The sequence below is a fragment of the Dama dama genome, chromosome 9, assembly GCF_033118175.1.
Source record: "Dama dama isolate Ldn47 chromosome 9, ASM3311817v1, whole genome shotgun sequence".
Taxonomy (NCBI): Eukaryota; Metazoa; Chordata; class Mammalia; order Artiodactyla; family Cervidae; genus Dama; species Dama dama.
In genome coordinates this window covers 48,801,345-48,815,780 of record NC_083689.1, presented here as the reverse complement: position 1 = coordinate 48,815,780, position 14,436 = coordinate 48,801,345, and the positions used below count along the sequence as shown (strand labels likewise).

General features: G+C 38.1%; 1 protein-coding gene across 2 annotated transcripts in view; it reads left to right on the top strand.

Annotated features, from left to right (window-relative positions):
* Nucleotides 1–987: 987 nt before the first annotated feature.
* SAR1B (secretion associated Ras related GTPase 1B) overlaps nucleotides 988–14,436 on the top strand; it is a 24,247-nt gene continuing 10,798 nt past the window's right edge. Inside the window, exons 1-3 of one of the 2 annotated variants that reach the window (XM_061151329.1) lie at nucleotides 988–1,158; nucleotides 6,683–6,815; nucleotides 10,985–11,060. In XM_061151329.1, coding sequence (XP_061007312.1) covers nucleotides 11,003–11,060 — 58 coding nt within the window. In that variant the 5' untranslated portion in view covers nucleotides 988–1,158; nucleotides 6,683–6,815; nucleotides 10,985–11,002. The remainder of the gene's footprint in view (nucleotides 1,159–6,682; nucleotides 6,816–10,984; nucleotides 11,061–14,436) is intronic. The other variant, XM_061151327.1, reaches the window with a different exon arrangement.

The window sequence follows — 14,436 nt, the reverse complement described above, 5'->3', positions numbered from 1 at the left end:
CCCCTGAGGACAAAAATGTACCTAAAAGTCTTTTATGAATGAATCACTTGCTCGAAGGTATTCAGCACCTATAGTATGCCAAGCACTGAAAATATGTTCAACAGGAGAAAAGGCAGATATGGTTCTTGACCTAAGGAAGCTGATAGAATGCCTGTTGCGGAGGCTATAGATAAATAATCATACATTTTAATTGTAAAATTATAAGCAAGGTAACTTCAATCAATCATAAGATAAATTGTACAGTTGCTGGGGAAACCTGAAATAAAGGGCTTAACTGAATCTGAGAGGGAGTCTGATGAGAGAGCTATTGGTGCTGAGACCTGAAGAGTGTGTAGGAGTTAGCCGGGTGGAGGGAGCTATCTGCGGAAGCCGTCTGGCAGAAAGAATGACAAGTGAGGAGCGAGGACCATTGGAGTAAGTCATTTCCTGAGGCAGGGATGAAAGAGGCGGAGACCCAGCAGAGCCAGTGATAGGCTTATTGGGAATCTATCGAATAACTGCTTCAGTCCCCAAGCACCTCCTTGTTCTGCCTGCATCACCGAGAAAGAATCCTAGGCTTGAGAGCAATCTTGGAAGCACTGCCATCACATTTTCATTCAAGGCACCCGAGTATTCCTATTTGAATAAATTTAAGAAAAGTAACATCCATGAGCAAAAAAAGCAGAGTCAAGACAGTCTTAAAGATCAACATTCATTAGCAAAGAACGACGGAGTTAAAGACAGCCTTGTTGAAAGCTCAACACATTATCTGGCACATAGTTACATTTTGTAAATTACTCGTTGAACTCAAGAAACAGGTGCACTTTGAAAATGTAATTTATTTTAAAAAAAGAAAAGAAAGAAAAAAGGATGTCACGTATAATTTCCCCAAGCTAAACACCAGTGTTACCTTCTCTGCCTGAAACTCCTTCAGGCCTGTGTGGGCAGCAGGTCCCACCTCGGAGCGCACTCAACCGCGGGACTGTCCGCGGAACCGCCGGAAGGCGGAACTGCAGGCGCTCGGCACTGCTGTCCTGCGAACCTTCGCGAGTGAAGCACCCGCCGGCCCGGAAGGCGCTAACGCGAACTACGGCCGCGGCAGCCATCGTTCTTTGCAGTTCGGTGTCGGAGTGAATAGGGCCGACTCCAAACAAGGAATTGCGTTTTCTCCAACCGCAGGTAAGTGGCGGCCTCTCGTCCCGGAAGAACTGGCGGGCGGCAGCTGTCGATCCCGGGGAAGGAGCGCCTTTGGGGCTGGGCCCACTCGATGCCCCTGCCTATAGCCGGGCGGGGAAGGGGCTCCTGTTTTTCGCCCTGGAATCTGGCGGCGGGAAAGACGACAGGTTCCTTTCATGCTTCGCGGGACCACTCTGACGGCCATCTGGATAGGACACCGCTGCTGTCAAATGGTGGTAATTTCAGGAATCAAATAGGTGACCCTGAACTGCAGCCAAGCCCTTCCTTGCCCTTAGCCTCAGTTTCCTTACCAGGTAAGGTGAAGGCTGCGGGGATCATTGACAGCTCAGAGGCAGTGACGCGACGTGTTGTTTTCAACTCTCCCACACAGTGTGGGGACAAATCGAGCTTTCCTTACTACCAGTAGTTAACGTTTTCCCATTGCCGAAGTCCCAGTTGAGTGGGGAAAAGATACACCATACTCTTGGGGGAAAGCTGCGATTATTTACAGACTGTCCCAAGAGTTTCCAACAAGGTTTAAATACTGACTTTGACAACAGCTGAAACTCTTGACATCGTTGACCAAAAGAACCAAACTCGTCAGGAATTTTAAGGTATTAAGTACATTGAACAGAATGAGCTGAAGAAATACTTTTAATTTGAAAAAGTAAACCCATTATTAGTTGCACATTTTTATCTCAAGACTGTCCTGCGTTCAGTGTTAGAACACCAATTAGTCTCAATGAGGCAAATGAAAGAGGGAAAGGAACATTTGTTGTCTACTATGTGTAAGGCGCTAATGTACTTTTTGTTCATTACACGAACCAAAAGGTTTAGTTCCATACAGCCATCCACTGAGGGAATAGTAGTATCTCTGTTTTACAAACGAGGAATAAGGAAGGTTTACATTTTGTCAACAATTAGTGGTGCTGATATTTCAAAATAATCTGCATACCAAATATTTTAGTGGACTTGCATTGTCATCAAAATATTTTGAATTTTAAAAACTTTAGGATAGTTCATTGACATTTCCTGAGTTTGTGGAAGAGGAAGGTGTTGCCATCATTTTAGAAATATTAGAGAAGCAGTCATTAATTACTGAGACTAGCAGTTTACATAGGGTACATTTTAACTCCTTTGCACTTTGAGCAAGAATTGAGACCAGAGAATAGGCTATCAGAAATGGAAATCAGTGCCATATATTTGAAGCTTATAAATCAGAATTCTGTAGTAATGATTCATTATTTCTCCACCCTCTTAAGTACACTTGGCTGAAAATCATTTAAATTATTTTTCTGCAAAACGTTACTAAGCAAGTAATTTTCAGATCATGGTATTGAAAAGTTTACCTTCCTTGCATGTAGCTTTTAGTACAATTTGAGTTAAAAGTATTTTAATGATTGAATTAGCCATTGCTTATGTCAGTTTTTATTTTAATTCATTATAGGTAAGTTCAGTACTTTTAGGATTTTTTTTGACGTGGGCCATTGTTACAGTGTTTATTGAATTTGTTACAGTATTGCTTATGTCTTTATGGTTTGGTTTTTTGGCCACCCGAGGCATGTGGGATCTTAGCTCCCCGACCAGGGATCTAATCCACATCCCCTGCATTGGAAGGCCTCTGGAGTCTTAACCACTGAACTGCCAGGGAAGTCCCTCATAGCTTTTTAAAATATATAGTTTTTTACCTTTTCCTCTTAAAAAAATCCAACTTATATCTGTCACAGATTTAACCTTATTTCAGTCGAGCATCACTCTTCCTTAAAGGAAAATGGAGTATGTACTTTTTGTTCATTACATGAACCAAAAGATTTAGTTCCATTTTTATAATGGCTAAACATTCAGTCCTCAAATGTTTTCTTGAGTTTTTTATTTGCATCACTGTTTCAGTACTTTAAAGGTTGTAAAAAGAAAATCTAATAATTTTAGGGGTGGGTATTTAAAAGCAGCCTTATTTTGAAACATTCAACATCATCAGTGTCCATACTTGTATGGACATTGGCCCTCCTTATCCATGGATTCTGTTTCTGAAGATTCAAGAACGGATAGAAAATATTTGGGGAAAAAAATTCCAGAAAGATTGAAAAAGCAAAACTTCAATTTGCCAAGTGCTGACAACCATTTACATGGCATTTACATTGCATTTACAACTATTTGCTTTGTGTTAGATCCTTTAAGTAATTGAGAGATTATTTAAAGTATACTAGAGGAAGTGCGAAGACTGTATGTAAATACTATGACATTTTTATATAAGGGGCTTAAGGAGAGGGTGTGGGGTGTAGAGGCCTGGAAACAATCCTCTAGATCCCCAAGGGACCAAGGCACAGGGCCTCGTTGAAATTCTACAAAACAAGGCCAGAATTTGGCCTTTGTATTTCTAGTGCTATTTGAAACTGAGAGAGGGGTATTTATAGTTCCTAAATTGGTTTACAGACAGCATACTGATCTTATGGAATTTGTGCACTGTATAATTACAAGCCTGACAAAACTGTGTAGAAAGTTATGATCAATCTCTTCTATTGAAATTTCCTTACCTGGATTTGAAGGAAATTATTCTAGTGCTTTTCTGGTGACAGTGATGTTGTTGTTAATATTTAAAGTAAAATCAGAACATCATTAAAAATCTTTTTCCTAGTAGTAGTTATTAATATTGAAGTTGATTTCAAAATTGGCATTGAAAGTTCTGTGCTTTGATTTTCAATTGATTTAGTCTAAATTAATACCACCTTATATGGTATATTCAAAGTATTTTCATGTATGTTATTGTACTTAATCATTCTTAACACTCTGTGAGGCAGGCGGTATTTCCCTTATATCGAAGAGTAAACTGGGGCTCATAAAGAATGGCTTTCCCAGGATGAAATTATAGTATTTCAAAAGAAGAACATTCAGGACTTCCCTGGTAGTCTAGTGGTTAAGACTCCATGCTTCCACCACAGGGGCACAGGTTCAATCCCTGGTGGGGGAAGTTCTACATGCCATGTAATACGGCCAGGTAAGAGGCAGGGATGCACATTCAGTTTAGATTTCTTAAAATCTAGGACATCCATTCTACCTCATTCATTTTACCACAGCTCTACCATGCTTTGCTTCCCAAAGTTATTAATGTATTTACTCTAGAATCCTATTCTCAATAGGATTTATCTCCTTAGAATATTCTAGTTTTTATTTTCTACCAGCACTACTTTTTGGAGTATTTGTATCTTGTCATCTTATGTTTATTTTTTCTCTTATGTATGTTTTTTAAAAGTTCACACCCAAATGATTTTGCTAAATTACTTACATTGTTGTTGTTTAGTTGCCAAGTCATATCTGACTCTTTTGCGACCCCATGGATTGAAGCCTGCCAGGCTCCTCTGTCCATAGGATTTCCCAGGCAAGAATACTGGAATGGGTTGCCATTTCCTTTTCCAGGGGATCATTCTGACCCAGGGATTGAACCCGGTCTCCTGAATTGGCAGGCGGATTCTCTGTCGCTGAGCCATCTGAGAAGCCCAAATTATTTTGTTGTTGTTCTGGCACCCAGTCATGTCCGACTCTTTGCGACCCCATGGACTGCAGCACACTAGGCTTCCCTGTCCATCATCTCCCAGAGCTTGCTCAGACTCATGTCCATTGAATTGGTAGATGCCATCCAACCATCTCATCCTCTGTCATCCCCTTCTCCTCCTGCCTTCAATCTTTCCCAGATCAGGGTCTTTTTCAATGAGTCGGTTCTTTCATTTTTTAATAATAATTTTATGGAGAGAGAGTACATACCATAGAGGATAGTTGTACATAACACTACTTAGCATTGTAAGTGTACAATTGAGTGTTTTTAGTTTACTCATGTTGTGCAACCATCACCAGTAACTCCAGAAACATTTTCATCACCCCAAAAGAAACCCAGTACTCATTAGCCACTCCCAATTTCACCTTCCCCCGCAGTCTGACAACAACCAATCTACTGACTCTAAAGACTTGACTATTCTGGACTATTTCATATAAATGGAATCATCCTTATAAGTTTAATGTGGCAAGGCTTTGAAAAGTTATTTGTAATCTGAGAATTTCTTTTCCATTACACCCTTTGCACTGATTTTCATATTACTTGAGTAGATCACTTTTCTAATCTGTGGGGCGATTTTTCCTGTTTGGTGTTCATGCAATAAATAAATCTGCTGACGTGTATATGTTTCCTTGTTCTTGACCTTTGCTTTTCACATGTCTTAATAGTGTGTTCATGGTGTTGTGTAACCTGTTCTCAGGGCTCAGGTATCTGTTTGCGGCTAAGTAACTTTTATTCTTAGTTGGCATTTTTACCTCTACTTTAAAATGACTAATGACTCCTAGCTTGTTTTAAAGATCTTAGAAGCCATGACTTTATAGAAATATAAATATCTCATTAATTTCTGAAGAAGAGTTTCCCCATATATGTTATTAGTTATCTTGGGACAAATTTTACAAAAGCAAATCCTTACACAAAAAATCCATTTATCTGCATGGCTACCCTCTCTACCATCTTACCCACTCTACCCTCCCTCAGTCTTTCACCTACCAACAGTCATCTTCAGTGAGGACTTTGCCACTTGACTCACAGTCCTGCTTTCTGTAATGCTCCCCTCCAATCTTCTGGTGATTCCACCGCCTGTCAGCGTGGACAGTACTTTGGAGCTTGCCACCACTCAGACCTTCCTTAAATTCTGAACCTACATTTTCCTCCACTTCACTTCTTGCACCCTTTTACTACATCTGTATCTGCTATTTTTAACTAAAGACTCTTCCTCTATTCTTCCAGTTCTATTCTGTGAGAAGCCTACTTTTGATCCTCACCCATTCCCGTACTTTGTCTACCTTTGTAACTTTATCCACGCAGCCTGAACTTCTGATCAGACCATTTCAGCCTCTGTCACTAGTGCTCTCAAATTCTTGTTCCCCTTTTTTCATTTGCTCTTCTGGAAGTCCCTAATACACATTTGCTCCTTATTCTCTAAAGCTGAGCACTGCTGGGGCGGGGCCGGGGGAGCAGCGGGAGGGCTAGAAGTCGGTGCATTCACTGCTGTGAATATTTCAGTCTTAGCAATTGGCTCTTTTTAGCCATCTTTTAACTTGATCTTTCCCCCACAGTAGCTATTCTAATCCTCACTCTGCTCCTCAGAATTTCTCTACACTCCTTCACCTTTCCTAGCCTTCCTTCCTTTTCATCTTAGAGAAAGAGAGCGTGCTCTCTGCCCAGGCTCCTCTTGAGACTTTGCCCCTTTTGGTTAATTCCCTCTCTTGCTCATCTTTAACTTACTCCTTGCCACTAGCTCCTTCCTTTCAGTTAATCAACATGATCAAGCCTCACCCTCCCCTAAGAAGAAAATCTCACTTCCCTCACCCCATTTCGAATTTTTTGCCAGAAGAATTTCCTCACTGCCTCCACCTGCTAACTTCCATCACATTCTCTTCTCAATAGTATCAATAACAGAGGCCAGATTTTAAATACTTATTTTGTGCATTTTATCTTGTTTGCTCATAAAACCCTGAGAGATTTTAATTTGTTCAGGGTCACACAGCTCTGCTGGGACTTAAGTACTGGCCGTCGGCTCTCCTGGACTACCAAGTCACCGCGAGCTGCTCATGCTCTCAACAGCCGCCTCCGTGTCACCGAAGCCAGCAGTGACATCTCTGCATATAATGTGACTGACTTCTTTTCTTGCCTGTCTCTTCTAGTTCTTTTACCCTTCCTGGGTTCTGTTGGTTCTTCCACCTGTATCTGTACCTTGAAGACTATCTCAAGTGAGAATTAATTTCTTCCATAGCATTTGGCAAGGAGACTCTAGGCACAGATGATGGGAAAACATTCTGATGCCGGGAAGGATAATGGGCATATGTTTTAAGGTAAAGTACAGGTTGCCAGCAAGCAGTTTACTTTAGCCCAGGGAAAGCTACAAGTAGGGAAGTGATATGTATTATAAGCTTGGAAAGGTAGCTACAAGTAGGATGTGGAACACTGGACCAAGGAGTTTGACTGTATCATCTCTCAGCTCACACACCTCCAGTGGCTCTCCATCCACAAGCAGAATGGCCATATAATTTAACACCTAAATCAGGACCCTTTTGAGAAGGGAAGCACTATTAATGATTACATTGAGAAAACTTTACTGAGACTGTCCCCAGCCAACTAGGAGTTACAGTCACCCTGACTATGCAACAAGTCCGAGATGACATTTTGGTGGAGCTACTCTGGAGGGCATGTACAACTGGGTAGAAACACAGTTTGATGTTAAGATGGTAATTTAGGAAAGTGACACAAGGATTTTGACCAGGTGGCTCCTTGAGAATCAAAGAAAATGCAGAAATGGATAGAACTAAGGAATGACTGGCCGTGGGATGTGAGGGAGAAGAAGGAATTACATGTCAGAGTCATGAGCTGGAGTAATTTTTAAATGTTATGTAATAATTTAAATAACTTTAAACCTTTAAAACTATTGTTATAAAGCTTTAGAGAGCCAATGCAATGTAAGGAAAAGGGGGATGGATGTGGAAATCAGCCTCATGCTTGAAACTTAGATGTGCCAATCACTAAAAGTTGAATTTTACTTGTAACTTCAGCTTCTGCAAAATGCAATCAATAATATATTTATTCTGAAAGGTTATTGAGGGTTTTTTTTGTTGTTTTTTTGTTGTTGTTGAGGTGTTTAGTGATGATATTTGTAAAGTGCCTAATACTGTAGGCCACGTAGTGGAAGAAATAATAATAATAGCAGTTAAAATTGAGTGCTTCCTCCATGCTCAATACTAAATGCTTTGTGTGTAGTAATTAATCTTCACAACAACCATCTCAGATAGGTATTGTTATCCCCATTTTACAGATGAGGAAAGTGAAATAAGTTACTTAAAATATTAGTAAAGTCTTAGCTCCAGAGCTGCTGCTGTTAACCTCTAGATCATACTGCTCACAGAGGTTTAATAAATGGTAGCTGGTATTTTTTTGTTTTGCTCCGTTTTATTAAATTGAAATGCAGATTCAGCATTTTTTCTTATGTTCACATATTAAAAGTAGCCAGCATGAAAACCAAATGTCTAAATTTAATCTCAGATTTGTTGATCAGTCTGGCTTCTGCATCACTAATTAGCACCCATTGATTTTCACTGTCTCCATCCCCTAATCGCAGTTACATCATCTAACAATTCCTGACTCTCTGCTGTAGCCATTTAGGCTCTGGGTACCCGATCACCATCCTTTCCCTTAGCTGCACCCTGTTGTCACCACAGAACTGAGAAAATAGGAGTTTGAATGTAGAGACAAGCAGGACTGGTTTTCTCTTGTTTTCATACATAATATAAAGTGTTATTTGTGAGCATACTATACCTCTTTCAGGCTTCCCTTGTGGCTCAGCTGGTCAAGAATCTGCCTGCAATGCAGGAGACCTCAGTTCGATCCCTGGGTTGGGAAGATCTCCTGGAGAAGGGAAAGGCTACTCACTTCAGTATTCTAGCCTGGAGAATCCCATGGACTGTGTAGTCCATCGGGTCGCAAAGAGTCAGACATGACTGAGCGACTTTCACTTCACTATACCTCTTTCTGTTAGTATGCACACACATAGCTCATGTCTTTTTTTTTTTTTTTTTGTAATTTATTTTTGGCTGTGGTGAGTCTTTGTTGCTCCATGAGCTTTGATCTAGTTGTGGCAAGCACTGTCAACTCTCTAGTTGAGGTACACAGGCTTTTATTGTGGTGGCTTTTCTTGTTGGGGAACATGGGCTCTAGGGTTCACAAGCTTCAGTGGCCCATGGGCTCAATAGCTGTGGCTCCCAGCTCTAAAGCACAGACTCAATAGCTGTGGTGCATGGGCTTAGTTGCTCTGCAGCTTGTGGGATCTTCCCAGCTCAGGGATCAAACCCGTGTCTCCTGCACAGGCAGGTGGATTCTTTACCACTGAGCCACCAGGAAAGCCCACCTCATCTCTCTGTTATTTATTTTAATTGTTTTGTCTCTATGCTCTTACGATCATTACTCCCCTAGTACCTTAGGATTTACAGTATGGGCATTTTCCCCCCGCCTTGTGCTTGAATAATTCTTGAAACCCTATAGGGCGAGTTGTTACCATTTTAGATAATATCCTATTCAGTTTTAACATTTTTCAGTTTAGTTGTATTTGTGTAGCTAATTTATCACTCTATAACCTTTTTGAGAGAATGAGCCATGTTTGTCATCAGTATTTGTATTCCTCATGATGTCTAGGTTAGGACCCTGGATGTAATATGAGCTAGGTAAGTATGTATTAAATTAGAAAGGGAAAAAACTCAACACACCACTGCTTTATTTCATTCTCTACAGTGAAAATAATTATGATTTCCTTCGAAAAGCATATACCTAAAAATCTTCAGAAAAGATAAGCCACTTGTATATATTTTTTCTAAGTCTCAATTTATCCATGACCTAAAATGATAATAGTAGAAGGAGTAGTAATTTTCAACTTGTAAAATAATAACTTCTAAGGTAATAGATTCTTCTTACATAATTATGTCACTGTTGTAGTTACAGCATATAGTTACAGTATCACATTCTTGTGATACTGACAAATGAAACTATTTATTTTGCCAGTGTTAATCTGGAAATCAACTGGTTGTAAGAACAAAATTCTTCTTATGCTGGTACAAGCAAGAAGTTAATAGAAGAGGGGAGAAGCTACTGCCAGGATCCAGGGAATCTCTTAGTAAATACTGCTAGGCCTTGTGCAAGCTAGGTAGGCTGTCTGTTCTCTGTTTCTCACTCTCAAGGTGATGTGGTCTCAACATCTTAACCCTCTAGGAAATTCTGAGCCTGGTGGGCCCATCTTTGTCCAGCTTAGCCCACTTTGGAGGAGAGGTGGCTAAAGAAAGGAGGGCTATGTGTTGTACTTTGTCTAAAGAATAGCAAAGATAGCACAACCCTTCAAACTTTTCAGAGTTGGCCCTAGTTTGGAGCCTAGGTTCTTCTGTTCAGCTCTAGAAAATGAACTTCGTTGATCGAAAGCATATTTTTTTTATAAATGATACTTCTTTTCTAAAGATACATTTTCTCTTGTTTTTCACATTAGGTATATTAGTTTATTAAGTACATGTCAGGTAAATGCTGAATTGAACTATACTCTGCATTTTCTAGTCTGATTTAGTAATTGTTTTTTTTTTTTTTTACATTTAGTAACATGATTACAATTTGAAAAATGCAAAAAGATAATAAACCCAGAAATATACTGTCTGGTACCAACTGCTACAAAAGACCCAAACAAAAAGAGTTTTTACTCCCCATAAGTAAAATCAGATTCAGAAACTTATTTCATGATCATAAATTTCCTCTCTTTTCCTTTTGGCTCCTGTCTTTCCCTCTACTCCAAGGTTTTTGGTAAATATTTCATAGGCAATAGAATTTAATTTACTATTGAACATAGATTATTTCTAAAAATTCTATTATGTAACACTTTGATGAACATCTTTATACATAAAGCCTTTCCATATTTAGGACAATTTCTAAAATTCTTGGGTCAATTTGTATCACCAGATACATTATTGCCAAATTGGTTTTAAAAAAGATTTGTTCCAATTTATACTGCCATTAATAATGCTTCTTTTACCACATTTTTTCTAGTCTTGACTGTTATAATTATTTTTCATGTTTGCTACTTTGGTAGGCAGGGAATGGTCTCTACATGGTATTTTAATGGCATTTTATTTTTTATGCATCAGTATAGACCAGGTTAGACTGGCCTGGAAGAGTATTTAACTCTTTGTAGTAAGGTTGCTGTAGAATTATTTACTCACAGTTGATGTTTAATGTCATTGCTATTTAATATTGACTACTAAATCCCACTTTTTTTTCCAGACCTTATAAGATTTGGCTATGTCCTTCATATTTGACTGGATTTACAGTGGTTTCAGCAGTGTGCTACAGTTCTTAGGTAATGTTGGCCCTTTGTTCTCTTTTGTTATCCCATTTAATCCTACTTATATGAAAGTGTCTTTTATTTGTCTAGAGCCTCTTTATATGTAACCCAGTAGTTACAGATGTGGGCTTTGGAATCATACAAACAAATTCAACTACTCATTATACCTGTTATGAAGTAATCTTAGATAAATTGCTTTCTCCACTTTAGCCTTAATTTCCTTATGTGTAAAATGATAATAATTCCTACCTCCTAAGGTTGTTGATAAGCATATTACTAGCAGGAATAGCTACTATTTATTAGCCAGTTTCCATAAGAGCTTTACATCCTTTATCTCAGGTAATCCTCACAGGAATCCAAGGCATTATTATTTTTGCTTTTTTAATAAAAATGCATGTTCCATCAAGTACTTCATATGTTATAAATGGCATTTTTTAACCTACTAAATGAGACTCGTTCACCCAGAGATTCTGACTAGTGATTTTCTTCTCTTTATAGATTTTACAGATAGGAAAAACGTTCTTCTTTTATTGACACCCTTGACTTCTCACATTTTTCAGTGAAACAGGCTTTTTTTCCCCCCAAAGACAGACTTTTGATTAACTTTTATTTTGGGATATACACAACTTTACTATTGCAGTAATTAACAAAAATATTTCTAGTCCCCCGTTATCAAATTTTTCTCTAATTTGAACTGCCAGAAAGAGAAGCATTTCATGTAATTAGAGATTGATAAACATAGTTCAAACTGGCCACAACTTATGGAATGATATATTCTATATAAATATTTCTTTCTCCACAAACATAATCTTAACTGAGGAAGTAAATTTTGCTTGGGAAATATAAATTTTGACTACTATATATTAAAAGGATAAAAGTATAAGATCAAACTTTGTCACTGTATTTTTATTTCTTAGTTGAACCTTAATATTTGCAAATTTTAAAAAACTCAGGATGTTTTCCTTTACGTTTTAAAAATAAAATTCCTCACATTATTTTATATTGTTGCTCTACCACAGGTCAAATGTCAGATCTCGTTATACTACCTCCAAGAGAATCCTTAAGTATTTTGTCACATATTTGTAAGAACTGGGTCAGAAATAGGGGTTTTTAAACTTTATTTTGCTGACATTTTGGATTATAACAGGTTGGAATCTGTATCTCAGTTTACAGAACAATGAATCTATCCTGAATTATGTTGAAAAGGCAAAAAAGATTGCATCATAGTCAGGAACAAGAAAGTTAATAGAGCTAGCATCAGGAGGCAGTGTAGAGAAATGGAAGTGAACCAAAGGTCTGGGATCAGACATGGGTTCAAATCTCAGACCTGACTTCAGCATTTGAGTAAATAAGTTTGAGTCTTCATTTCTGCTCTGTAAAAAAGACAATAATGACGCTCCTATACAGAGTTGAGGATTAAGTGAAATAATGTATGCAGGTGTTTAACAGTGCCTACCACTGAACAGAAACTTAGTTCAATCCAGTTGAAAGATTAAATGCTCTAGCTGTTCCCCTTTGGAATCTTTTTTTTTTTTTCCCCCCTTTGGAATCTTATCCGGTACACTTTTACTATTTAAAAGCTAAGGTGGTAAGACTGAGTGCATTGATTGGAAACAATCTATATAGAAACCTTTTAAAGAAATACAAATGTTTAAGGAGATTATTAGTCAGTATTCATAATTAAAGGAGAGCTGTAGTATCCCAGCTCAAATGACTGTGGAAGATAATTTTCTTCTTAGGATCCAGGTTGTTAGTTGATAGGTGATCAAAAGATTAGGACTTAAAAAAAAATTTACTTCTTAGACTTAAATGTGGGTATATAACTAAATGTTATTTTGGCATGAGCTTACTAGAAAATGGATAGCCCAATCTGTAATTCCCTAATATCTTAAAATTTTCACTTACTGATTAAATTTTTTGAGTTGCTACTGTGTTCCCTGTCTTCAGATACTTCTATATAATTCCATAAGACAATTAAATGCATGAAAAATAAAGTTCAATACTACTACACACCTATTAGAATGCCCCGAATTCAGATGCTGACAATACCAAATGTTGTCAATACCAAATGACAATACCAAATGTTGGTGGGGATGTGAAACAACAGGAATTCTTATTCATTACTGGTGGTAATACAAAATGGTATAACCACTTTAGAAGAGAGTTTGTTGTTCTCTTATGAAACTAAACATACTCTTAAACCATTCAGTCCAGCAGTTGTGCTCCTTGGTGTTTACCCAAAGGAGTTGAAAACTTACATCTAGCCAGAAACCTGCACACAGATATTTATAGCAGCTTTAGTCATAATTGCCAAAACATGGAAGCAACCAAGATGTCCTTTAGTGGGTGGATGGATAAATGAACTATGGTACTCCGGGAGTTGGTGATGGACAGGGAGGCCTGGCATGCTGCGATTCACAGGGTTGCAAAGAGTTGGACGTGACTGAGTGACTAAACTGACTGAACTGACTTGACAGCCAGATAATGGGATACTGTACAGCATGAGAAAGAAAATGGGCTATCAAGCCATGAAAATACATGGAGAAACCTTACATGCATATTACTGAGTGGAAGAAGCCAATCTGAAAGGCTACATATTGTGTGATTCCAACTACATGACATTCTAGAGAAGGCAAAAATACGGAGACCATAAAAAGATGAGTGGTTGCTGGGCCGTGGGTAGGGTGGATATATAGGCAGAATACAGAGACTTTTTAGGGCAGTGAAAATATTCTGTATAATGATGGACATAAGTCATTAAACTTCTGTCCTCTTTTGGGGGAGAGTCTACATATGTGGGGACAGAGGTATATGGGAAATATCTGTATCTTCCTTTGAGTTTTGTTGTAAAACTAAGTGCTCTAAGAAAAGTCTTTAAAATACATATATATGAAAAGCTCAATATGGAATTCTGCAATGAATGTCAGTCTACTGTAAACCAGTCAGTGTTGTCTTTATCTGTTTATCACTTTAGCTATCAGTGCTTGATTGATATATTTTAAATTATGTGCTTGGATATTTTTGTTGTTGCTTAGTTTTACGCAGTCATGTGAATAGTTTAACCTTATTCTCAGGTAAATTTGACAGTGAACAAAACTTTTTTACTGAAAAAAACTCACTGTAGTTTTGGTTGTCAAAAATAGTTAATTTATTTTTACCTGTGAAAAAAATGAAAAACCTCAACTTTTTCTTTTGGTCTAGCTTCATAAATATATAATCTCAAGTATTTTATGTCTCTAGTAGAGGGCACAGATATTTTTCAAGGGGTAAATTAAAAGAGGATTTAAGTTAAATCATCAAGGGAATTGGCATTTTGGTATTGCAAGATAAGTTCAGGTCACACACATTCATTGACTGGGGCAAAGTTTAGTTTCATAATGATCTGACGTCC